Source organism: Saccostrea cucullata, unplaced genomic scaffold (genome assembly GCF_032062105.1).
Source record: "Saccostrea cucullata isolate Sc308-1 unplaced genomic scaffold, CSIRO_AGI_Scuc_v1 ctg490, whole genome shotgun sequence".
NCBI classification, from domain to species: Eukaryota; Metazoa; Mollusca; class Bivalvia; order Ostreida; family Ostreidae; genus Saccostrea; species Saccostrea cuccullata.
Window position 1 is genome coordinate 90,991 of NW_026921142.1, and position 27,842 is coordinate 118,832.

General features: G+C 32.2%; 1 protein-coding gene across 2 annotated transcripts; it reads left to right on the forward strand.

The window, feature by feature from the left end:
- The first annotated feature begins 210 nt into the window (after window positions 1–210).
- LOC134259260 (nuclear receptor ROR-alpha A-like) lies at window positions 211–27,490 on the forward strand. 2 transcript variants are annotated; one of them, XM_062741865.1, is made up of 10 exons: window positions 211–290; window positions 10,269–10,820; window positions 18,271–18,415; window positions 18,664–18,779; window positions 20,754–20,901; window positions 21,486–21,943; window positions 22,520–22,643; window positions 22,856–23,131; window positions 26,105–26,185; window positions 27,144–27,490. In XM_062741865.1, the coding sequence occupies exons 2-10, from the start codon at window positions 10,284–10,286 to the stop codon at window positions 27,308–27,310; spliced, it is 2,052 nt and encodes a 683-aa protein (XP_062597849.1). In that variant the 5' UTR covers window positions 211–290; window positions 10,269–10,283; the 3' UTR covers window positions 27,311–27,490. The 2 variants fall into 2 exon arrangements, with proteins under 2 accessions (XP_062597849.1, XP_062597848.1); XM_062741864.1 differs by lacking the exon at window positions 211–290 and adding an exon at window positions 576–622.
- The last annotated feature ends 352 nt before the right edge of the window (window positions 27,491–27,842 follow it).

The following is a 27,842-nucleotide window of genomic DNA, read 5'->3' on the forward strand; positions in this document are numbered from 1 at the left end:
CAGAAACCGTTGATAAGAAACAGTTTGGTCACTTGTAAACTGATAAAATGGGCATTATTCCAAAACTTGATTTGATTCATATTTCCCAATATTTTATTATATCAAAACTATTTATTTTAAAAGCCATCACGTATTATTCCCCGTCCCTTCAAACTGGATGTGTACACTTGGCATAGTTTGATGAGCAGGCTCTATTTGGATCGGGTTCGGGAGAAGGGCAAAAAAGCTGAGGATCACTGCTGAAATCTGTCAAGCTTTCTGGTGTTTATACGGAGTGTACATGTACAATAGTGAGTAAATAGAAGCATAAATAATTCCTTTGTACATATCTACATCATTAGTACAGTAAAACACATTTCATGAAGCTATAGTAGTCTGTATTCCAAAGGAGAGGGAAACTGCGTCATATGATACGGTTTCGTTTATTGACATATATTTCATTGAGTTCAGATGTACCTGAGAGTATCATAATTTGGTACCCGGCACTTTTATTTAAACTATGAGAAATATTTATATTTTTCAGAAGAAGGTTTCAGGTCACTGTGTCAGCGTGACATTTTTTAGGTAAACTAATTTGTCTTAATTAGCTGCAAGAGTTTGAAGAAAAGAAATAGTAGTTAAGGTCTGTATATCAATCATCAATAATCTATAGTTGTTGCCTCTGCTGTGATATGCTGATTAAATTGTTACCCCCTCTTAATATGTTGACGGTGCGACCGTTATGGCGTGTACAAATATTTCGATTTTTGTTATAATTTATATCAGGCTCGTCAAGCCGCATGTGCCATTTGATGCGTCTAGACTCTAGTTACTGAGGGAAAAAAATCTGACAAATGAATGTGCAGTAGTCCGAATTTTTTCTCTTCGCCCAGGCACTGCATTAAGAGCTCGCAGCGCTGCGCTCGCTATAAACATGATAAATGTTGAGCTTTGCATCAGCTGGTGAGAAACATCGTCTCTAGCCACTGTTCGGAATCTTCATAGTAGAGCTCTCTCACGAGAGCAATCTATAATCAAAATTATAATTTAGATCCGCTCACACAGACGCTACACTAACGATCTAACAGCCTAAACAGGAGAGGATTGTACATTTTGGCTGTGGTTTGCAATAATGAATGTGATACAGATTTCTTCTTCTCATCTGAAACCTCTGATTTGAGAGATAGCGTGAACAATAAAAACACTGAAAATTTACCAGATTACCACAGAAAAACATTTAAATGCCAAAGTAAAATACAGAAATGCTTTCTAAAAACCAGGTTTTGAATGTTTGAATGTTACCTGAATGTATTTTCCCAAGCATTTTGATTTAATTGACATTTTTTAGTACACTTTTGTTTATTCTAGTAATTTTAAACAGCTAGATAGTTCTTGTCATTTTAAAATTATAATTTATTCCAAAATCACATTATTATGTGTCAAAAAAGTAGGGTTTTTGAATTTTTTTAATGTTAAAATTAATATTCAACATGTTCAAAGCAATATGATTTGCTAATAATAACCTGTGTAAAGAAACAGTGATGTTATGATGACCTTACTTCACAAGTCAAATCCTCAATGTACATGCATGCAAATGACTTCTATAATTTTTAAAATGTTTTCATGATATTTAGTATTAAATGCAAAGATTCTGCGCTTTACTATAGTTATGAATGATGTAAAAATACCTCAAATATCAACAAATAGTCTGGAAGCCCACGTCATGTATCAATTAAATCAGTGCCTGTGCTGAAATCCATATCAAAACGGAAATAATGTTTTTGTAACATTTGTTAGAAAATTAACTTGGTTTTATTGAACATGTTGAAATATATATATGCATGCAATAAAATTATATTATTTTGACAACTTGATTAATTTTAATATGACCTAAAATTGGCTCCATGAGTTTTTTTTGAGAAAAAAAATTGAAAGGAAAGAGTCATATGTAAATTATGACTGTGAGTAGACTCAAAAAATAAATATTTTAAATATTACTTCATATTCAAACTGTACTATCCATATCATGATACGACATATCAGGCCTAATATTGGGCCACTTGGGCTGATATATAACATAAAACTTAATTAACTCTTTTAATCATATTACATTCTGCGATGCTGGATTAATAACTGGTAAAACTTTTTTCTCTCCAGTTTTTATTAGCTCTACTGGTCAGAGACCAGAAGAGCTTATGTGATATTTTCCGTCCGTCCGTCTGTCTGTCTGTCTGTCTTTCTGTCTGTAAACAATTTTTCAAAATGCTACTCCTCCTACAGTTTTTTTTTAGAGACTTGGCACACAAGTATACTACACTAAGATACATAAATCTGTTTCCTTTTTGATGTGTGAACGGTGTTGCCATGGTTACTAAAAATAGAAATTTCATCGCACTATAATTTTTCAAAACGCTACTCCTCCTAACAGTTTAATGTGTAATTTTATAACTTGGCACACAAGTTTACTACTATTGTAAAACATAATTCTGTGTATCAGTTTTTTTTCATTTATGTTGCCGTGGAAAATAAAAACAAAATTTCTGTGAAATTGTTTAAAATTTTCCTACAGTTTTGATCTGATTTCATTATTACTTGACACACAAGTAGACTACTTTAAGAACATAAAGAGACTTTATCAACAATCATTATTCTGTATAGGAAATCCCAGCTGCTACTTTTCTCTTCCTTTGCTATAAGTTCAAACTGGTAAAACTTTTTTCTCTCCAATTTTTATTGTCTAAAGTTCAAGCCTTACATATCCTTGAAAGATATTGATGTCTTGAACAAATATTGTTAATGAGTAAATTAATTACATCATTGGAAAGCTGGTTCAAAACTGACTGTGATTCATATTGAAATGAATTATTTCATCATATAAATCTCATGCATTTCATTCAATAAAAATTTTTCAATAGATCATGGTAGATAGGGTAATGACCATATCTTGATGAATACTTGAATTTGTTCATTTAATTAAGAGAGAGAGAGAGAGAGAGAGAGAGAGAGAGAGAGAGAGAGAGAGAGAGAGAGAGAGAGAGAGAGAGAGAGATGGGAGGGGCTCCTTCAATGGTGTAAAAGAGCCATTTATGTTCTTTCTCTATTTACATATAAAGTAAAGGAACATTTTAAATCTGACCATTTTTGTATTTATACCCATATATTCACTATGTTGTTTGTATATACCCAGTCTTCACATATGAAGTTAACAGTGCTAGCTGAATGCAGTTTCTTGTAGTAAGATCGTAAATGTTGTCCAAAAATTCAGCAAGTCACTAACAGTAAACACATTTCAAACAGTCTTTCTTAGTAACATTACAGTATGCACCTATTTATTAAAAATTTGAATTTCAAGAGTTGCAGGGCCCCATCAGTAATGTAAGATGATTAATATTATAGAAAAAAACTTAATTTCAGAAAAATTTATATGTAAAAAGTTTCAAGGTTTCATTGTCTGATCTAAAAAAATAAATTTAAATAATTTGTCAGTATCTGGACATGTATCTGAATACCATTAATGTTCTTGTTTAAGATTGTTCCCAAATATCTCACAAAATTATATTAATAAATTCCCCAATGGCATGCACTTGTTTTGGAATCTATACATTAATCAGAGACTCCAGATTAATTATAGCACTATTTTGCTAGTCCCTTATTTAATGCATTGTGTACAGATTTTTCCATTTGCTGATCCTGACTTTGGGCATTTGGCACTTAATTGTGACTGGTCAACAACAGGGGATGGTTACTCCTCCATGGCACCTGATCCACCTCTGATGTTTTTAAAGGTCTTTGCCCTGCTTCCAATTTGTATTGTTTCAATGGACTCTATGCTTGATAAATATTTGTGTTCCTCGTCTTTCATATATATTAAAATATCAAGTATAATGATTTCTGGTAAATTTTACCCATACAATCAGTTGTTGAATCTTGTCTTTGAATGGTATTGGAAAACATTACTGTATATGCGTAAAAAACAAATATTGATCAAGGTACACACCTGAGAAAATTTTTTGACCTGAATGTGTGTTTTTCTCAGTGCTATTCACAAATAGAATATGTTATTGACTGATAGATATATAATGATGGAGCATAAACCAATAAGCTAAGATCGCAGTAAGTGTCAATTAGCATGCTTAATTATCAAGGTTGTGTCGGTTATAATTCATTCCTTTTTTAACAGTATAATAGACAAACTGTCAGATGCCAGGAGTTTAGTGTCCATTCTTTCCTTTCCCCACAAATGTGGTTTGAGGAGGATGGACTCAAATACTATGGTTAACAAGGATGTATAGATGTAAATGGTTACGTTTGCATACAATCATGCATTTTCCATTGTTATTTTAATTTAGTTTTCAAGAGCTTAATTTAATTTCCAGTGACAAAAATCTGCATCTCATATGGTGTACTGTACCTATAATGTAATTTAATAGTCAATATCGAATCATGGACTTCAAATTTGCAAATTCATAAGATTAGGTTAAGACAGCTAGTACCCATTACACTTAATGGGTTTTGATTTTCACGTGATATAAAACTTGAGAAAGTACTTACATCTATTTATTGCATATCTCAAAAGATTTAGCATCGATATACATGATATAATGTCATTTAAGTTCAAATTAAAATTGTCATAGGTTTTGAACTTGAATAACTCCAGTTTCTATAGTTAAATTGACTTTAAATTTGTCTGTTATTTAAATGTGGAGTTGCTGAATAAATTGGTTATTGTTTGAAAATTTTGATAACTTTGAAAGGCAATTGATTTATTTGAATTCTTTAATTTACAGAAAATTTTTTTCTCTGTGTAATGTAATAGAACAAATAGAAAGATTTTTTAAATTTTGGTTAGCTGAACTTACAAAAGATATGCCATATATGACTTTGAATATCAACCTCACAAGCTCAGGAAAAAAATTAGAGCTTCCAATAAATGATAATAAATTTCCTAAAAACTTGTGCAACAAAGCATTCAGCAAATGCTAATTTCATCATCTGTCATTGTACAGACATCATAAATTATGTATCTAAATGACTTCTGTATTAACTCAGGCCCATAGGAAGCAATATGTTACAACGCATTTAGAAAAATTACGCACTTTGAAAAAATGTTTTGTTGGGACCTAAGTTAACACACTTTTAACAAATAAAATTTCTTTTCAAAGTGTGTTAATATCGATCTTATTAATATACTTTGGGGAAAAAATGTGTATGGCTTGGTCAATATTCTTGCATATTTTAGGTAATGATAAATAAATGATCCTGGTTGGATAACTTTTCGGTAATGAGGTCACTTCAGGATCTGAGTTATAGAAGTTAGAAATATTTTAGGTTCTCATTTAACGGAAGCAGCTGTTGCAGAAAATTTTTTTCCTGCAATAGCTGCGACTGTTAATTCCAGTAATAACAAACAAAGAAAGACATTTTATTGTTTATATTTATATCTGTTTAAATAATCATTTAAAGTAGGATTAAAAAGATTAATTATTGGATTAATGATGTGAACGTCTTTATACGTTTCATTGATGGAACAGCCACTGATCAAGAAATCTGTATAGGCGACATGCCGACTGTAGTTCATGTAGTGATTAACGCAATGGGTTTTCTTAAGAAATAAAGGAGAAAATATTCAGCTGATGTAAATATAACAGAATTAATGGAGAAGTGATTCTTTTATAGCATAATTTTGTTTCTTTTTAAAAAAAATTCTAGTGTGTATAAAGTATGGTAGATAAAAGGAGGGGGCTATAAGTGATCAACATAAAGCACCCCATTTTTAGCTCACCTGAGCTGAAAGCTCAAATGTGCATTTCTGATCACATATTGTCTGTTGTCTGTCTGTCCATTTGTCTGTAAACTTTTTATGTTTTCGACTTCTCCCTAGAACCACTTGGTCAATTATCCAAACTTGCCACAATGCTTCCTTGGGTGGAGGGAATTCAAGTTTGTTCAAATGAAGGGCCAAGCTCTCATTTAAGGGGAGATAATTAAGAAATATCGAAAATTTGGTGGCATGTTTTAAAAATTTTCTTCTCAAGAACCAGTCCACTGTGCCAGGAACACTTAAAGGGATAAAAAGTTGCAGCTATACAGTCAAAGAAATATACAAATATCCCTACTTAGTGTAGATTCAAGTATTCAAGTTTGTCTCCTTTAAGGGTAAGTTGGGACCACTTATGGATGAAAACTTTTTTTTTGCACTGATCTGATATCTGCTTTTTTAGCCAAAGTGCTCAGGAGAGCAATGTGGCCCATGGGCCTCTTGTTTTAAAGAAAAAAAAGGGAGCAATTTTGATTTTTCCATAATATGAAAATTCTTTCTCTCTTATATGTTTTACTGTACTTAGAATTTTCTAATTTTCACCTATTTTATGTTAACTTGAATTTATTTATTAAAATTTTTCAATGTCAAACCAGTTACATTAATAAAATAGATATGTTTGGGTATAGCATAGGCATTGAACCGAGGGGTATGGGCTGGCTGGAGGGGGTGCGGGCTCACCCACTTTTTTTGTGCAAAGATGCACATGTACATAATATAGGCATTTAAAATGGAGCTTATTTTTGGCTCTTCTGGACCAGTGAAAAAAGAGCATGCAAATCGAAAAGCACAGTCTCAAAAAGTGATCAAAAAGTTCGCAAACTATCTCTATATCTACAAAACCACAATTCAGATTAGAATGAAATTCGGTACACACATAGCCATACACAAGGTCTATAAATAGCATATGCTGAATAAAGTTTCTCTCCTTGTTTGTGATGTCACAATGTGAAAATGACATCACTATTTAGGTCACTTGTGTTGAAAAATGGTTGTCTCAGTCGAACTCGTTCAACAAACGACTGTACAATTTATTGTAATATCTTAGAAATCCCTCTACAGTATCATGTAATAATTTGTACACAGTTTATTGAGATAAATGAGTTCCTATAAATTCAATTAATGATTGGATTAATCGTTTTAATAGTGAAGGAAGGCTGATGGTTAAAAATGATACTTGTCATCTTGCCCAGTGAAAGCAAGTTTGAAAATATATGTATTTTTAATTATTAAGCAATTTGCTATCAAAGACCTCCAATTAGCACTTTGAAAAATAGTTGAATATTTGAACAATGATATAAGTATTAAATACCTAAGATATCGTTTACTTTAGATTTTAAACATTTTAGATATGATAAAAAAGATGCACCCATTCTCTATCCACCTTGAATAAAGGTCTCTCCTGAGACAGAAGATTTGTGTTTTAATGGTCCCCATGCTTATTTTTGGAAAGGATGTTATTATCCACCCATTCTGTTGCCGAGATATGACCATTTCTGACAAATTAACTGTTCTTGTCATAAAAATTAACTCACACGGTAAGAAATATAAAACTCGGAAAAAATCTTTTAACTTTTATGACAGAACGCTACGGAGGGGGTCACGTGACCGCCAATATCACATTATTCGCGCATGCGCAGAATGGTGGTTGTTGTGCATTAAAATCGGAGAGGATTAATTTAAAATATAATCAACATTAAAACCAAATATTGTTTCTTGTATGGAAGTTATTCAATTAGTTTGCGAACTTTTTGATCACCCCTCGTATTTCTTGAATGTTAGAACTTTAGTCTACTCTTAACTCTTACCAAATGAGCAATTTAAATGTTCTACAATTTTACAATTGGGTCATTATTGTTTTCTGAAGTTTTTACCAGGATTTATTGTTTCTCAATAAGCCAATCAAATTTGAATACAGGGGTACAATATTCTCACTATAAGTTTAATAAGGTAGGTTGATATTAAAATTAACAATCATGTGTTCATAACGGGTAGTGGCATTTAAATCTTGCATAACTTGCCCTCAAATATTTCTAGATTTGTAATTATAGTAATTTTGCATCATGAAAGTGTACTTACCAGGTAGAGTAGGTCCTTGCTCCATGTTTTTTTTTTTAAGCAAATATTGTATAGTTTTAGAGATGCAGTCAAGCCCCATTACCTTGAACTCAATTGGACCTAGAAAATGCTTTCATATATTCAAGGCTTCAGGATATTGAGGGTAAAATACTTCAATAATATTAAAGTGACTGGGACATATTACAGTTGAACTTCGGTATCTCGAACTCCGATATCTCGAATAGCATGAATATGTCGAAGTGATTTCAAAGTCCCAACCACATATCCTTTAATTAATTAACCTTCGATATCTTGAATCCTCTGATATCTCGAAGTTATTTCTCAGTCCCATCAGGTTCGAGATAACGAACTTTGACTGTATTTGGGACTTATAAATTACTTTCACAGATCCATCATGGCATGGTATTCGAGATATCAGTGTTAGAGATAAGATCAACTGCATTTGAAGGTATATACTGTAAAATGAGAATATTTGGCGCACTACTAATTTTAGCACCTTTGGCGCAAGAGCCCCTGAATGCCAAAATTTATTGTGCGCTAACAGATTTCTAGATATTATTTTTTTGTGCGTGTTCAAAGCTTTTACATAAGTGCATGTAAACCGGAACGCACAATTACGTAATATCGAAGGGTTGTTGGAATTTATATACACACTAGCACTGCACAGTCAATTTGGTAGGATCAATCGAGAAAGATCTGCCAAATTACAATTTAATTAATAAACTATTGTTAACCTGGTAGTTTTTACCCGATTCTTATCATTAGCACTTTCAATTTTTGACTTCTCGGCGTGTCAATCATCTATCGCCTCGAGGTAAACAATGCAATCAAGCATGGCGATTTAAATTGCAAACAATACCTGATTATGATTACCGTTTATCCAAGTAACTTTCTTTCGATGCATGCATTGTTTTAATATGAATAAAATGCGTAAATACTCCATTTCTTTTATTTAAAATAAAAATAAAATAAATTTTAATATTGTGCCACGTCCATGTGATTGCAACACCACGGTAAAGTTGATGAATGTTTACTTATATACGGGAGTGCTACTGTGTTTCTGTGCTTGAATAACCAAAAAGTCAAATATTATTGTGTATAAAAAAAAAAGCAAAATATTACATTTATATATTCTAATGACAAGTGCAAGCGCTAAAATTGATTTGCCCCAGTGCATTCCCACTTGCGTTTGCGCTAAAATATGTATGCACCAAATTTTCTCGTTTTACAGTACTTTTTAAACTTTGAAAAAATAATTTTACCAGTTGTGAGATTTTTGCATATTTTGGAGATTTTATATAGAGTATTCATTTTTAATGATATGATTTGAAATAACAAAACAAATTGTGTAATAAGTGAGATTTTTACTTGTTGAACAATAGACATTTATTTGGCTCATTCATCAATCTTCTTTACTTGTAAAAGTGAGCATGATGACTTAAATTCTTGACGCTAGAAGAAATAAATCTTATGGATAACATATTTATCCCATCCTTTTTTGACAATTTTTTGTCATAGATGAAATAGATTTAGTGGTACATTTCAGTTGTAATATATTTAATACTGTAATCGTCGTCATCTGTAAATTCCACACTTAGACACCAATTTTTTCATAAAACAGATTCTAATAGTTAATACTTAGTACAAAAATCATGCCCAAATGAAAATTAAGAAAAATTGAACTGAAACTGAACTAACCATATATAAACAAAATTTGTCAGTCGTTTCTACGAAACCCCATCCTCACAATGTTAAGTGTTTATGATTTTGGAACTCCATTTTTCGAGTTCCATATCACAAAACAAGTTGACATTATGAGGATGCATAACTTCTGGACTATTTGTACTGTAAAATATTTTTTTATATATGTGAAAGCTTTATTTTAATTTCTTTCATGTAATTATGTGAAACAGAATGTTCACGAAAATATTATTATCAGTTTTTATATGGAGAATTTTATTTTCTAGAAATTAATACTTGAGATAGTGTACTTGCTTGAGATGGTGTACTTGTGAAAATGTTATTCTCCTGTAATATTAGTATTTCTAAAGATTATATTGAGCAGTATCCACAATTTGTGAAAATTTTGTTTCACTAATGAAGATCGAGTTAATGACTATCTCATGAAAATAAAGTGGGATGAAAATTTTGTGATCTATAGTAAATGTCGATCTCACTCAAAGAAGCTGTGAAAATTTAGCGATCTACAATATATCAATATGACTAGCTGCATATTACCCTGCTATGCGTCAAAAGATCAAAAAAGTTTCTCCTTCGCTATATCTATTCTTTCTTATAGTAAATAAGAATAATTGGTAATTTAGCTTGGATATTTAGAAATACTTAAAATTAATATTGCTGATTTAAGATTATAATTTGTTTGTTTTTAAAGGTTTTGGAGAGAGGCATGAAGGCTGCTACAGTACAGCTGGACTTCATGGACAATGCCAATGAAATTCTACACCCCAAGAAATACTTCTCACATCTGTATCAAGGAAGTATACCAGAAGTATACAGTACGCTGCCTCCAACCAGACCTCATGAACTAGTGACCAGAACTGAAGGTCTGTGTAAAACAAAGTCATCGCTAGGGTTCCGATATGGCCTAAGTGTCGGTCAACTTATAGAAAGGATCAATAAAAAAGTTGAAGTCAACGAATTGTGTATTAGTATAAGAGAAAATGGAATAAGACCTACAAGTCCACCGCCTATAGAAAGCTTAAGCACATCTGTAACAGACATAAAATCATTACTATCCATAGAGAATGAAGATGTGTATAAGTTTGAGTGCCAGGTTAAGGAAGCAGATAGTACCATTGCATTGAGTGAGACATCACTGAAAAAAGAGAGACGGTGGGCGTTAGGGACGCAGAATCCATGTCAGGTCTGTGGGGATAAGGCAGCAGGATTTTATTGTGGAGCATTCGTCTGTGAGGCTTGCAAGGTAAAATTTTTATAATAAGTATTGGATTCAAACCTTTTCAGCTCACTTGAGCTATTCTGATCAGATTTCGTCTGGCGCCAGTCTGTTTGGCCAACTGTAAACTTTTCACATTTTCAACTTCCTTCTTAAAAACCACTTGACCATTTTCAACCAAACTTTCCACAAAGCATCCTTAAGTGAATAAAATTCAAATTTGTGAAAATCAAAGGCTGTTCCCTCTTTCAAGATGAGATAATTTAAGAATAAGTGAAAACATCTACTCAAAAACTACTGGGCCAGATAGATTGAAACTTATGCCCTGTTCACACGGAGAGTTTAATTCGAATTAAACGTAGTTACTGCGAATTAGCTTCACTTAGCGTTCACACGGAGAATTTAATGCGAATTAGTTTAATTCGAATTAGTTTACTGCGCATTATATTACTCGCATTAGCTCCATGTGAACGCTAAGTGAAGCTATTTCGAATTAAATTCTGACGCATGCGTAATGGCAAAATTTAGTCAAATTCCACTCGTCGGTGGTCAGCTATAGGTACTTGTGCTATTTTTTGAGTGAAAAATTAAGGAAACTTTTGTTAATCATTAAAATGTGTATACAGACACTTTGCCATTATGTCAAATGGATTTGCTTCTGCATATTGTGACTTGATTTGCAAATGATGTCATAAAAGCCGTGCTGACTCCGGGCTGCAAAATCTTAAATTTTAATTTGCATTACTTTACTTCACATTAGCTGTCATTGTCGTATGAACGCAATTTAATTTCGCATTACTTTGATTCGCATTAGTTTACTTTGCATTAATTTACTGCGAATTAAACTCTCCTTGTGAACAGGGCATTAGATGAAACCTTCATTACATAAGGTAGATTCATTTTCTTTAATTATGACCCCCAGGGATCATACATGCCAACTTTTGAAAATTCCCATGGGGGATTTAGCGCGTGACGACAATTTTCAAAGCTTTAAATTCGCGACATTTTGCAGAGAAATTAAATGATTATGAAATTATCTTTTTTTTTATTTATAATATTGATATCACTTATCAATACAACTTAAGGATTAATTTAACACAAAAAATGATGTTTTAATTTCTTTCCAAAATTGAAATATTTTTTCTAAAATAGGTGCCTCTCTCACTAAAGAAGGGGTATTTAGTCATAATGGGGGAGAGTTTTACATATGTAAACAACATAATTTTTCTACCAGGACACATATTTTATTTAGTGAAAAATTGAAAATTGTACAACTTTTAAATCATTTTTTTTTCAAAGGCTAAAAAATATATGAGCGTTTTGATACTGTAAATTCCTGTTTCTGTAAACATTTTTGACACATTTTATTTATATTTCAATTAATTAGAAATTCTAATATGATACTAAATTTACAGAAATTTATACCACCTATCCAAGAGAGAATTTTTTTTTACAGTCATGAAATTTGTCAGGTTTGATGGTGCCATGTGGGTATTTCCTTAAGTCATGCACATACCTAACATACAATATTACTATTGGGAGAATGGAGGGAAAAGAAATTCTAATTGACATACACTTGATTGTTTCATCTTAATTTTTTCATAATATTTTAACTGCCAAACTTTACAATATTTTTCATTATAGGTAGATAAAATCAGCAGCTATGCTTTGTAGTTTTCTACTTTCATTTTCAAAAAAAAAAACGATCTCTTTGGATTCGATTTTATGGGTTGACTAGTGTTTTATTGTCTTTAATTCATGTTTTTAATAAAAGAACTAACAATTATCACGTTAATCTATGTGTTTCACCTTGCATACCCCTTAAAACTGACAAGATAATCCCTAATTGCCCCAAGCTATAAGCTACTTGTACCTGGACAACTGCGTGCGTTTATGCGTGAAGTGATTTCCTGTGATTTAACACCTGGTTAAATAAACAATGAAACTTGTCTGTGTGCATTGAATAAACAAGTCTGACATTGTTATCCCGATTGTCAAAATTCAGCGGTAGGGAAACTTTTAAAATCGGAAATTTTGGTGATTTTTTTTTTCAAATCGGGAAATTGGGGCAATTTTTCTCTCACGATCGGGAAAGCGGGATGAAAGGGTAAAATCGGGAGGATCCCGCCTAAATCGGGAAAGTTGGCATGTATGAGGGATAGAATGGGGCTACAATGGCAGCTCAAAATTACGTAAGAATGAAGAAGTCTTTAAAATTCTTCTCTCAAGAAAAACAAATAAATGATTATGCATAATGGTATAGAAGCATTATTAGCTAGTGTAGATTATCCTGATTCCTGGGTGGGTCATAATGGAGGATCCGAGTTTTACATATTATTATATAGGGGAAGAAATCTTTTTCAAAATTTCCTTAAAGAACAACAAAACCATGATTAGTCATATTGATATGGAAACTTGCTCAGCTAGTGTAGATTCAAATTTGTTAAAATCATTAGACCTGGGAAAAGAGAATGGCTTCATTGGGAGATCAAAGTTTTAAAAAGGAATATAGGAAAAATCCCCTTCCCTAGAAGAACAAAGTCATGATTGGTGATATCAATATGGAAGAAGCATCTTTAGATAGTGCAGGGTTATATTTGTTCAAATCATAACCTCCAGGGAAAGAATGGAACCAAATCCTATAATGTCTTTATATTCAAAAGAACAGCAAAGACATGATTGGTCGTACTGATATGGAAGCATCCTCAGAAAGTTTTCATGACATATAGGGGAAGGGTAGAGCTACAACTGGGTATCAAAGTTTAACATAGAAATATATAGGAGAAAAAAATCTGCCAATGAAGAACAGCAGGGCCATATTATCTCAGATGAACAATGTGGCCCATGGGCCTCTTGTTTTTCTTAGCCCAAAAAAGTTGCATGAACGAGCTTGAGCAATAGCAATGTCCATTTATTTTGGGTTTTTTTTATATAAATACACCTGCCTCTCTTATTGGACATATTATGGTATGGCGATCATGTCCATCTCTCTAGCTGTCTGTCTCAATATCTCACTTTGCCTTTTCTTGTCCAGCTCATAAATACTATGAGAACTAGAATTATCAAACTTAGCATCATCTGATGCATCTTGGGTAGAAGGTGTGTTGCACATCAGTAGTAGGTTCCTGTCTCCTTTAATTATAATATTAATTAAGCTGATATGGTCATAATGACAAAATCCTGTCAACCTCATAACTAGAAAACTATTAGACCTAGGATCCTCAGAGCATCTGTCACATCCTACTTAAAGATTACTCTGACCTTTAAGTAAGGTGAAATTAAGGAAAAAAATATATGTTTTTTTTTACCTTTGAAGTCACACAATCCCAACAGATGCTAGAGCATTGCTGTAGTTTTATTAGAAATGTTACTTTACAGCAATATATCATAAATATAATGGTTATTTTTTGTTTGTCTGTTTATCATGTTTGCAAGTAATGGCATTATGATGTTTCGTGAAAATTTTGACAACAGAAAAATTGTATGTCAAATTGAATATGTCCAGTGGCAGCAGTGGCTCAAAGGTCTCTTGTTTATTTCAATAGTTGGTGTTCCTCTGGTTAAATTCAAGAACATTATGTAAAGTAACTCACAATGTTACTTTGATACATCTTTTAATTTTTGTTTTGATTCCAGTATGTTAAAAAAAATCTCTGAATCAAAATTTGATTTAAATGTGTGATATGTTGTGGGTGAATAATCAGTATTTGCCTAAAAGTGCTGTATATTACAAAGCTGTCTGTTCAATATTAAAACAAAATTAATGTGTAAATTAGTGTAGTCTATACTTGTTTATACCACATATTATTGAAATAGAGCAAACAGTGGGAGAAGTAGCATTTTTAAAAATTGGATGCAAAAAAGAAATAGTCCATTCTAGATTTCAAATTCATTTTACCATTTCTAGTCAAGGTTATACAATTTGGAAAGAAAAATATGGACTTTTAAATCCCTGACATCCAAATATGTAAGCAAAAATATCATCTCTAGACCCTAAATAAATACATGTATCTTTGATATATAAGCAAAAATACTTTGAATATTTAATTCAGTCGGAAACAAGACAAGAATCCCTCCTTTATTCAACATAAGGAATGATTCTTAAACGAGACTATAAACTTTTATTACCGAAAGCCTGATCTTTTATTGCTTAAATATGAAATTTTAATTTAATTCGTCAGGATAGTCAATCAATCTTTTCATGTAAAATTTAATCTAGCACAGAATTAGCATTTAGGTTAGCAGCATGTTCTTCTCCTGTAGAAGTTTAACTTAAGTTTATATTATTGCATAGCAGTCAAGAATTGAAAGGTATATATAGTTAGAAAAATTGATTTTAATTGAACATTATGATCCATCAAGACAAGATTTATGGATGTAATCACAGACACTGATCTAAAAATATCAATCGTCTCTAGACCCTAAATAGATACGTTTCTGTGTCAGTAGAATTTCAAGGTATGTCAGACTTGTGAAGATAGCTCACCTGAATCAAAGGCTTAATTTAGCTTATCTGATCAAAGAGTCCATCATCTGTCTTTATGTCTGTAGTCTTGAAGCTTTTTACATTATCTTTTTAGCTCACCTGAGCTGAAAGCTCAAATGAGCTCTTTTGATCACCATTTGTCCATTGCAAGTCTGTCCGTTCATCCATCTGTTAACTTCTCACATTTTCAACTTCTTCTCAAGGACCACTAGGCCAATTTTAACCAAACTTATTAAAAAGCATTCTTGAGTGAAGGGGAGTTAAAATTGTTAAAATGAAGGGTCAAGCCCCCCCCCTTTACAAGGGGAAATTATAAGAAAAGACAAAAGAGGGTGGTGGGTCAGTAAAAATCTTCTTCTCAAGAACCACTGGGTCAAAATAGCTGAAACTTATGTGAAAGCATCCTGGGGTAGTGTAGAATTTAGACTGTTCAAATCATGCCCCTCATAGGATAGACTGGGGCCACAATAGGGAAACCGTATTAATATTGAAATACGTAGGAAAAATCCTTCAGAACCACTGGGCAAGAAAAGTCAAAAATTATGTGGAAGCATCCCTAGGTTAGTGTTAATTGTAAATTGTTCAAATCATGACCCCAGAGGGGTAGGGTGGGGCCACAATATGTATTACAAGGGGGAAAATCTTATGAAGAACAATGTGGCCATTACTCAGGTGAACGTTATGGCCCATGGGCCTTTTGTTTACTTTTTCTTATGAAAACATTATGATTTTCTCATTAAAAAAGCACAAATATTTATTTAAGAAATAAGGTATCATTTTTTGAGTTTTATTGGGATGTAAAACGGGTTGGTCACATGCCAATAATCTGCCATAAAGCCCTTCAGGCTTTATGGGATTTGATCATGTGCCAACCCGTTTTACATCCCAATAAAACTAAAAAAATGATACCCTATTACTTTTATTTGCATTTATGACTAATTTATTAAAAATAGTAAGGCAGTGAAGTTTTAAATCCATAAGAGATTTACATTTTTAAAAACTCAACGGTATAATTTGAACATGTCAATCACTTATGACGTCACTATCAAATTATGTAGATAGCTTATGACTAAACAATCAATTTATAGTCACACGACAAACATGTTTTACCGAGAAGTAAAAACGCCTTGTTCAAATAGTGTTATATAAGGGCACACATTTCCAAATGTAAATATTAGGGATTAAATTTCATTTATTTATTAGATCACAAATCAGTAGAATTATATCCCAACAAAATATTGTGCTTCTAACATAAACTTTTGAATGGATATTCTATCAACATTATTCAAACTTTGGAAGGTAGTTACATTACAGACGGGAAATGTTGCCTAAAATTTAGGACATTTGGGGGGATTTTGTATAGATTTGCCATTCATGGAAGATTTTGTTGTTTGTCTATATAATCACTGCACTATTCTGCCTTAAGTTTTCGAGTGAAAGATTGACACCACTGACAGTATACTACACAGTTTGCTATCAATTCAAGCATTCTTAAGGTAGGATTCTTCTCATATTTCTTGTATTTAAAAATTAATGAAATTTTCACAGAATCAAGAAGACAATATCAGTAAGTGATAGTATCAGTGAGATTAAATTTGACCGTTTCATATTAGAGGCAAGGTCAGGTCAAGGTCATTATCTTTTTCCTTGACATAATGAATAAAATAATGCTGTTGCCAATCATGTGATGCATACTTCTATTTCAAAAGTTTAAAGATTGTTCTTTTTGCATAAAAAGATTTTACTATATCGGTTCTACAGCATGATATTACCAAATGTACATGAATAATTTAACTAAACTGGATATTGGCTAATCCGAATTTTCTCTGTTTTTCTTAATTTTTTAGGATATATTAGTTATTTTTGTATGCTTCCTATATTTAACTTTTTCTTATTTTCACATATAATAAAGTAGTCTTTTAAATGTACAAAATGATACAAAAACAAAAAATTTGATGGTTTACTAAGAGAGAAAAAATACTTTTTATGGATTTTTGGCTCAATTCTGTAATTTGATTGGAAGCGTTTAAAAGCTAACATAGTTCTGGTTTGTTTGAAAAACCATATTTATTTGATATATTTTGAAAGTTTAGTCCCTTATTACTAATCTAAGTTACATTTGAAAATTTCTGCAAGTCTTTGATTGTCTAAAAATTGTAACTAAATTTGTTAATTCTGTTATAATTTTGAGAGGCAGAAAAGAAGATATTAACATATGCCATCATTCCGCCAAAAATATAGTCCCTGCTATTTTTCAAATGCAGTTTACCATTTCTATTTAAAGTTGTGCAATTCTGATGAGGAAAGAAAAATATGGTCTTTTAAATCCCTTACACCTAAATCTCTAAGACATATAAGCAAATATACTTTAAATGTTTCATCTAGTCAGAAACCAGAGAAGAATCCTACTGTAACATTTTATTAAGTGCATGTAAATATTAGTAGAACATTTTGTTCACATTTTCCAGCTGAAAATAAGCAACAATGATTTCTAGTCTTCATTGTATTCTAAAATTTTTCCTTTGGGGTGAATGGCTGGTACCCTATGTTGAAAATGAAGATACTGTAAAATCACATATTTTCGTGGAGTTAAATTTTCGTGGTTTGAGGAAAAAATTTTGGTTCATTGGGATTTGATTTCGTGGGTGAAGTATTGTGGAATACAAATGCATGTTATATTTTACATTTTGTGATGGACATGAATTCGTGGGTCTCTTCTTGCCACGAAAACAACGAAAATTAAACCCCCACAAAAATTTGTGATTTAACAGTATTCATCTTGTACAACACATGTTTTTCTCAATTCCGTAGAAACATATTTTACTGTGTTTAGAATTTCTGTAATTAAAAGGGATATTCATACGTCACCATTCAGATTTTGCACCAAAGTTTGATACACATTGAAACTGTACAGGTTTAATTCACTATCTAAATTTCATTCATTGTTATTCAGAAAAAAGTTTAATCCTTTAACTTTTCCTTTTTTTTCAGAAATTTTTCATGAGAGCTTCAAGGCAGCAGAAAATGAAATACACCTGCCTCAAGGACAAAAACTGTAAAATTACAAAAGAGTCGCGAGTCCAATGTCAGTACTGCAGGTTCCAGAAATGTCTCTCTTTTAACATGAGTATTCCAGGTTAGTAAAATGCTAAGAAAAAATTCAAATAGCTAATGTGATTAAATACATGTGTAGTTATCTGCCAATCTGTCTGTCTGTCTGTATGACTCTTCTTTAATTTTCTTCATCATACATGTATGTATCACAAGCACTTTTAGGAACATGCAGATTTTCACACTAGTGTGTAAATGTCATTAAGAACAAAGAAAAAGGTTTTAGTTGTAACCCAAAGTGGTAAATTTTAATGTCCTCATTGTGGTTTGCAGGTCAGAAAGAGAGTATAGACAGGAAAGAAAATGGTATCAGTAACATTCCATGTCAGGTGTGCAGCGCTTCATCCTCAGGGTTCCATTTTGGTGCAATAACATGTGAAGGATGTAAGGTATGGGGAATGTGTTAAGTTTTACCTCAGATCTTATGGAATTAGAGGTCAATTAAGGACAGATGATACAAACAAATTTTTTCTTTGAAAAAGATTAAATATCATGTCACAAGATTAGAAAAGTGGACGGTTCCTAGAATTTTTTCTCCGAAGAACTGGAAAATGAAATAGATTTGGAAAATATTAGTAATATTTCAATAAGAAAACGAATATAGACAAATCACATTCAGTAAAGGTTTTGTTTCAGAATATGTTTACACTTGCTAACAATTTTACCCTAATATTTAGAAAAATATACCAAGCCAGGTGAATTTCAAGAGGAAGATCGAAATGACAAAAAATTGGCAATATAACATAGGCTGATTTTTACCATTTAGCTTTTCCTAATAAAATTCGCCTGGTTCGGTATATTTTTCTTTCGTTTATATTACACTTTTAGCTCCAAGATAGCATATTCTGAAATTAATTTTCACCTGTAAACCTTTACTGAATTTGATTTGTCTATATTTGTTTTTTCATTGAAATATTACTAATATTTTCCAAGTCTTTTTCATATTCCAGTTCGTCGGAGAAAAAATTCTATGAATCATCCATTTTTCTAAACTTGTGACATGATATTTAATCTTTTTCAAAGAAAAAATTTGTTTGTATCATCTGTCCTTAATCTTGCTACTGTAAACAGGGTTATTTTCACCCAGTGTTGTTTTCGTCCTTTTACACTTGCTAACAATTTTACCCTGTTTTAAATTCACCTATTCACAGTTCTGTTTAAGAAAATATACTGTGTTCTTAAAATTTGCCACATTTTAAGTTCGCCCACTTGTGACAGTCGCAAATTGGGCGAAAATAAAATTGGGGGGGGGGATTTCCCTGTATACAGTATATTCTGTAAGCCTTATTGGAATGTGACAAATATCTGAGTTTTTCTTACTCTGAACCATTTATTCATTTATGTGTTTCCTCACAAAAATGAATTGTCATGGATGGATTTTAGTCTAATGAACAGTATGTGTGTGTTAAAGCAATGAATCACTTCTATCTCTATTCCAGTGGAATCCTTATAATGTTTTTAATTAGAAATAGTTCCTTTGATCTGCTGAAAAGATATGCTTTATTAATTAAGGAAATAACAGCGCCCTGTGTGGGTTAATTTGTCTCTAACATTAAATGTAACATTAAATGTAAATTTAAAAAAAAATCCTTAAAATCTCATCAATATCATAGATTAAAATCAGTCTTATACAAACAGTTTGGTTTCATCCCCAAGTTTTGTTAACATGAGGGATACTCTATGGCATAATTTCAAGATGAGCTTTGCCATTCTCTACTGTATTATATGTCAATTCCTCTCTTTTGCCCAAAATTCTCTAAATTTAAAATTTAAAAAAAAATGTTTATGTTCAAGTGCTATTTTTCTCTTATATGGTACAAGTCCAAGTGCTATTTTTCTCTTATATGGTACAAGTCGGATAGTCCTCAAGAATATTTTATACCAACTGTGTTCTTTGACTTAAAGCTTGTCAGACAAAACGTTTATATTTTAAATGAGGGAAGTTTTTACAGCAGTACTGGCATGACACTATGATATGATATGACACTAATACATATGATGTATATTACCATGTAAAAGAAATTACCCTTTATCAAAGTATGAAAAATGTAGGTCGTAGAATAGGGGCTTAGGTCCTAATTAAGCTATGTCTAATTTGTGGGAATAAAAGATGCACTGTATATTCTTTCTATTTAGCAAAACTTTTTTTGTCAGCATGCTTGACCACAAACCTGCAAAAGAATGATGTGGTCTTGTATGGTTATGCATGAGAATTAAACATAATGTTTGCTGAAACAGCTAGATAACAGATAAGACTGTAAATCGAAATTCTCAAACCTTAAACTAAGAGTAGTTTTCAAAATGATAATAATTATGCTTTAGTTTTTCATTACTCACTAGCATATTATATCAATTCATTTCAGGGATTTTTCAGACGTATAGCTAAAGAAAATGGAAGGAAACAGTTCCACTGCTCAAAATCTAGGAATTGTGAAGTCACCTCAGGAACAAGAAATACATGCAGGGCCTGTCGCTACCAAAAGTGTCTTGATATTGGAATGTCTGTAGAAGGTAAAAAGAAATTTATTGTTTCAAGTTGACCTGAATTAAAATTAAAATGAGGTCACTAGGTAACTTGGTTGACATGCTATCTGTTTCTGTTTGACACATGCAAACATTTGTTCAGATCATGACACCTAGGGATAAGGTGGAATCACCTAGGGGGGTAAAAGTTTAATGTTTTTCATAAATACACATTCTGAATCCACTGATGCTTCTAAAACATCTAACAGTCTAAACGGGGCTATTCAATCTGACATTTATGAATTAGCATTAAAAATTTGGCCAATCAAATTCAGTCATCTGTACATTCTTAAAAAAAGTTTTCGAGCTGCATATTTATGTTTCTGTCGCTTTAGCATCTTCGCTAGCCAAGGGTTTCCGATCCGAAATCTATTCTACAAAAAAAGTTGTAGAGTAGATTTCAGATCGGAAACCCATGGCTAGCAAAGATGTCGCTTTAGTCGTGTGTTTTTGTTGGTTTAAGTTAACCATTACTGGAAATTAGATTGAATCCAGTAGAGCTACTGTTTCTTTAATGTCTTAGAGTTAAATTGTCTTCAACCGATTTAAAAAATTTTGTTCTTTAATTTTAGCAAGCAGAATAGGAAGACAGCCAAATTCAGTGAAGCATGCCATCAACCTTGAACTTCAAAAAGGAAAGAGTTCAGATTCTGCTGGTGTAAGCGATAGGAAGGTCATAGATTTCAAGAGTTTAAATAACCCGGATATGGACTTCTTCACCTCACCTCCTTCTGTCGACGCTGATGTAGAAATCTCAGGAAATGATCCAGAACAGACTTTTACCTATAAATCAGTGGAGATAACTGAATCAACAGAAAGTAATATAGGGCAGAGTATAAGAGTTAAAGATGAACCGGAAGATTCTGATGTAAGATGGAGCAAAAGTTCTTGTGTACAAGTAAAATCAGATGGTTATGACAGTAGCTGGTTCCTGAGTTGTGAGGTTAATACATCTTCAAAGATAGAGCAGTTTGACAGAATGAAACAAAATATTGAAGACATCGACACAGCATTACAAAAAGTTGGATCTGTACGTGTATTTAAAAACTGTAACTTTATTTCTTGCATGGCAGCAGCAGTTTAGAATTCATTTAACTCCATCTGTATGTCTGTCTGTCATTCTAAGGGGATGCCTTCCATATGTAATATGTATCTCCAACATTTATTATTAATAAAATATATTCATTTAAGAATTCACTATTTTGAAGGGCATTAAATAACTGAGAGTAATGCAAAATGAAATACATTTAGAAAGTTAGATACCGGTACTTTGTGTACAACTTTTTAGGGCAACCCTTAGATGTTGATCAGATAAAATTACATATAATACCGGTATGTTGAAATGTAATATTTTTCCTATCTGCAACATACATGTAGATTTCATAAATTCTGCCACTGTTGTCCGCCAACATGTCTGTTTTGTTATTATATTTAAATTATAAAAAATAAGACTCATACATGTGATCACTTTAAAAAGAATGCCCTTCTTCTTATCAAATTTACTTGTTTTACTTACCAATATGTAGTTACGTATTAAGGAAAAAAGCATGTTGAATTGAAAATATTGGGGTAATGATTTCACTTTTTAATTATTTTTTTTTTACAGAGAGATGGATATGATGAAATTTTTCAACAAGGCTTTGATTGCAAGACTGCAGTTTGGAAAATAATAAATGATTTATTCACCTATAATGCCTCACAAATTGTAGTTGCATTAAAAATGTTCCCAGGTAAGGATACAAATTAGGTCTTTCTCTCTCTTCAAACCAGTAAATTTTTCTCAAACCGCAAATATTTGACCCTAAGAAAATAAGTGGTTTTTGTGGTACTTTGTCATTTAAGAACATCCTGATCAAAAGAAAAACTCTCCTGTCATTCATTAAGCTTGCATAAAAATAGGATATTTTTTTTTCAGAAAATTTAATTTTAATTTTCCTTACAGCCTTTAGAATCCTGGATTTGGATGACAGAATAGCTTTGGTCCAAGATTGTTTATACTCGGTGGGAATATTAAATCTGTCACGTAGATTTAATATGGAGACTAAGGATTACTGTTTCTTTGGCTGCACAAAGTATGAAGAGAAGATAATCCTTGATTGCTTCCCAGAATTCAAAGCTGTTTCAGAAGATCTGTTATACGTGGGGAATTTATTGAAGACAGTAGCATTTGATGAAGTGGAAATAACATGCTTGACCGGGTTACTGACCTTCAATGCAGGTAAAAGAATGAATAGATCAAAGAATTGACACTTTTAGGGGGCTGACGGGGGTTTCCATTGCGCATTATTCTGCACATCATAGTAAAATGAAGCGTATGTACCATTTTTAATCAATTTTTTCCCTTAATTAAAAAATTTAGCAAATTTAAGAAATTGCAGGTTGAAAAATTTAATTACAATTTTATATAACTGATTTTTCAACGAATTTTCAACTGATAGGTAGATTGAGGTCATTATAGTGTGTTTTTGACGTTAAGATAACATGAAGCTCATAGAGAAGAGGTAATAAAAGTGTTACAAAATTAAAAGTAATAAATATATGCCCTTCAAATTTAAAACTGAGAAATTTCAGAATCTCTCTATTTTTTTTGTTGGTATAAATCCTTTGTATCCGTCATATCACGTAGCACTCTATAAAACAAGAAAAATCATTAATTTTTGGCATTTTGAGATGCCCTCTCTGGAAACAAGATGGTAGAACATCGTGGTTTTTATACATAATGTGCAATATAGTATAACTCATCAAAAAACATGTATTATAGTTTGAGCAAAAAGTCTACTATAGTATTTGTATAATTTGCTTTAAAGTGCGAAAAATTGGTATTTTCCTATATAATCATATAGTAAATGTACCTGTATTTTGAGACGGTCCTTTAAAAATACCTTGATAGTAGATTTTCCCCAAACTTGCCATATACACTGAAATTTGTCCATTGTCTGTTGTTGTTGTTTTTGTCATAAACTTTTACAATCTTATCATCTCCTCCAGAACTATTGGACCAATTTCAACCAAACTTGGTATAGAGTTTCCTAGCAGTAGAACTGTAGCTCTCCAAATTTTTTTTTGACAGACCGGAGAGCTACAGTGCCACCCAAATAGTGTGCTCGGTTCTGGATTAATTCCTCCAAAAAAGCTAGATTTCAAAAAAGTCCTTACTCCTCTGTCAAGTACTCTTGTAGTTTACATCAGTACACAGTGCCTTGGACCGATCTTGCAAACCAAAATGGCAGTATAAATAGGCAAATTTTTCGATGATCTCAATTTCAGGGCCAGGAGGGCTATTATAAACAATTATAAAGGAATGTTTTGTTGTGGAAACAGTGAAAGAATATATTAGGAACACACAGTTAGTAATATTTTGAGATGACAGTTTTAAAAACATAGAGGACAAAATTGAGAAACAGCACACTTTTTTTTGCGCAATAAATATACAGTTTTTTCAGTGGGTGGCACTGTAGCTCTCCGATTTGTGAATACATACTTTTCGGAGAGCTACAGTTCTGCAGCTAAGAGTTTCCTTGGGTAAAGGAGATTCAAGTTTGTTCAAAATTTAATGAAGGGCCACACCCTACTCCAAGGAGAGATAATTATTATAAATTAGCGAAAAATGACTGGCATCATTGAAAAATCTTGTTGAGAACCAATAGGCCAGGAAAGATGAAACTCATATGGATTCATTGTCAGATATTGTAGATTCGAGTTTGTTCAATTCATGGCTCAGTGGGTTAGGTTGGGGCCAGAATGAATGATCAAAGTTTTACATAGGAGAATATAGGAAAGATATTTTTTTTAAAAATCATTCATCCTCTGAAAAACAGCAAAGCTTATGATTGGTCATATTTATATGGAAGCATCCTCTGTTAGTGTAGATTCGTTTGTTCAAATCATGACCCCGGGAGTAGAGTGGGCAATCAAAGTTTTACATAGGAGTATATAGGAAAAATAAAATAAAAAAACTTCTCAAGAACAGCAAAGCTATGATTGGTCATATTTATATGGAAGCAATCTCAGGTGATGTAGATTCAAGTTTGTTCAAATCATAACCCCCGGGGGTAGGGTGGGGCCACAATGGATGATCAAAGTTTTTCATAGGAGTATATAGTATATGAAATTTTTTTTAAAAATCTTCTCAAGAACAGTAAAGCTTATTATTGGACATATTCATATGGAAATATTCTCAGTTAGTGTAGATTCAAATTTGTTCTAATCATGACCCCCAAGGGTAGGATGTGGCCACAATGAAAGTTTGGGAAAGTCACAGTTAGTCAAAAAATATGTAAGGGGGATTTGTTCAAATCATGTCCTCCAGGGGTAGGGTATTACCACAATGAAAGTTGAGGAAAAATGTCACAGTCAAGAAATATGTAAGCATCCTTAGTTATTGTAGATTCAATTTTATTCAAATTATACCCCAATCCCTTAGGGGTAGGTCGGGACCACTTAATGCATTTAAGCTTTTCAATACTACACTCATTTTGGCTTTTTTAGACGGGGTCACGTGACCCTATCTATTAGTTTACTGTCCGAGGCCTCAAAACGGAAGCCATGGTGATAACACATGAATTAAATCTACGCTATATGAAAGAGTGCAGAAATTGTTTTGATCGATTGAAATACAAACATTTTGTATCAAACTGAAGAAAGTGATATGAACTTTTTTTTACTCAAATCAATAAAGCATTTTGAAAATCTAAAACTGAAAATATTAATTGTAAATCACACTAGTAAACAAAGAAAGTACTCTACTGTGTAGTATTACAACTGCATGTGCATCATCCATTGTTTACTTCTGAAAAACTATTAATTTGGACACAGTGGAATTCGGACAATACAAAAAAGGTTTATAGACTTATAAATGAAAAATGTGAAGATATATTATCAAGTTCTATTTTAGTGTGTTAATTGATAATAAAAAAAATCAGTTGTTCTCAAAACTATTTTAAAAAATCACATTTGTGTATCTAGCAGGAAGATTATTTTGAGCCTGTCTTTCAGTACTGTCTCAGTACTTTGATTCCTAGCCACAGTACTCAAGTGTCTCCCTGAATTTGTATAAAAGTATTAAATTAAGAACTGTATTTTGATTCCTTAACATTTAGAAAAAAATATGATGTATCTTACTATATTTATACATTAATCAGCCCAATGGCAGGAAAATATAACAAGAGATTACCTAAAACATATGTTGCAGATGCACTGAGTCTAAAGAAAAGAGAAAGTGTTGAAGAGGCACAGAAGAATTTAATGTCCTTCCTAGAAGAATATGAGGAAAGTATGTAAACCTTGCTCATTCAAAATCTTTGGGTACAAATGTCAACATTTTACAGCCCATATCTACAACTTCAGTCTTTCTAAAAGTTAATAGGAATACCTATAAATGAAAAAAAATTATTAAAAAATGATAACTTTGACTTTGACCAAGAGGTAGACATTGAACGTTGTTATACCTTTAAGAATTTGTTCCTATACAAATCTATACATAAAAAGAGTAACATTTCTAATGTTTTGCTGAGCGGGCATAAAAAATCGATGTTAGACCACTGAGTGAGATGTTGGACCGGTTGATGAGATGTTGGACCGCTTACTGTACATCACAGAATGGGCGGAGCTTAATCTCATTTTCATTTATGTATAACAGTGACGGACCTGAGGTTTACATTATGGAAGACAGTACATGATACTTGTGTGTCAAATAAAAATTAAAAGGTATAACAAATTAAACATTTATTGACTATCTGGCAAAATGCATTTTGTCGACCCTCAAACCAAACTGTCTACCTTTGGCATGATGGCCTCTGGCAGACAGTTTGGTTCTTGGGTCCGATAAAATGCATGTTGCCCTCGAACTCAGTCAATAAATGTATAATGTTTGACTGCTGAGTGAGATGTTGGACCTATCGATGAGATGTTGGACCGCTTACGTCACAAAATGGGTGGAGCTAAATCTCATTTGCATTTGTTAGTATTTGACCGAGTTTAACCTCAGATTACATTATAGAAGACAGTTCGAGATACATGAATGTCAAAATAAATATTAAAATGAAAGGTATAACAAAATAATAATTGATGGTGTTCTCAGGCAAAATGCATTTTGTGGACCCTTGAACCAAACAGTTTGGCTCTTGGGTCCGACAAAACTCATGTTGCCCTTGAACTCGGTCAATAAATGTATAAAACTACCGTGTATTATTTGCAGTCCTTGAATTTCATTTTCTTTTTTTCATTTTCAGAAAAATTTAATAATTGGGAGCTGCGATTTGGCATGTTGGTTTTGCGCATTGGCGAACTCATTGGTTTAAATCAACGGCATATTACCACCATGTCAAAAATATTCCAATCCAATCCAGACTTAGAAATTTCTCAACTGATGAAGGAACTTTACAAGTATTTCAAATAAAAGATTTCCGTTTTTAAACAAAATTACACTTGCTATGTTAACTACTGATTAATATTTATTTAGAGATAAGATTTTTAGTTTTCAATTTGTGCTGATTATGATTTCTTTGTTGTACCTTACCTCAGTTTATTTAATTCTTTATTACCTGTACAGCTATATGCTTACCATTACATTCATTTCTTTTTTCACATATTTTAGTTGTGTGTATTAAAGTTGCATTTTTTTTTTGAACACTATTAACAATTTGCTGAAAAGATGTTGTTTAGCTAACTAGCACTGAAGTTTTCACTTTCTAAAATGTTTTCTATAAAAAGTCACTCGGAGAACTCAGGTGACGTGACTTTGATAACTTTATTACACACCATTTTTGTGATTTCATTGTTTTTAACAATGTCCGTTTTTTTCCCTCTTCAACTACAGGTATATTGTAATTTGTTTTGATATGTTACGTCTGTGGATATATGGAGTGAAAATTGTGAAATTTTTGGATTTGTGGAGCAGTTACATGTACAATTTATGCAGTCTTCAAACC

Bases quoted from the DNA above. Each gene is read 5' to 3' on its own strand.
- LOC134259260 (XM_062741865.1), top strand. From the start codon at position 10,284: ATGAAGGCTGCTACAGTACAGCTGGACTTCATGGACAATGCCAATGAA. The intron at 20,902-21,485 runs GTAAAAAGAAAT...CTTTAATTTTAG, and splicing joins TATTGGAATGTCTGTAGAAG to CAAGCAGAATAGGAAGACAG. The intron at 21,944-22,519 runs GTACGTGTATTT...TTTTTTTTACAG, and splicing joins CATTACAAAAAGTTGGATCT to AGAGATGGATATGATGAAAT.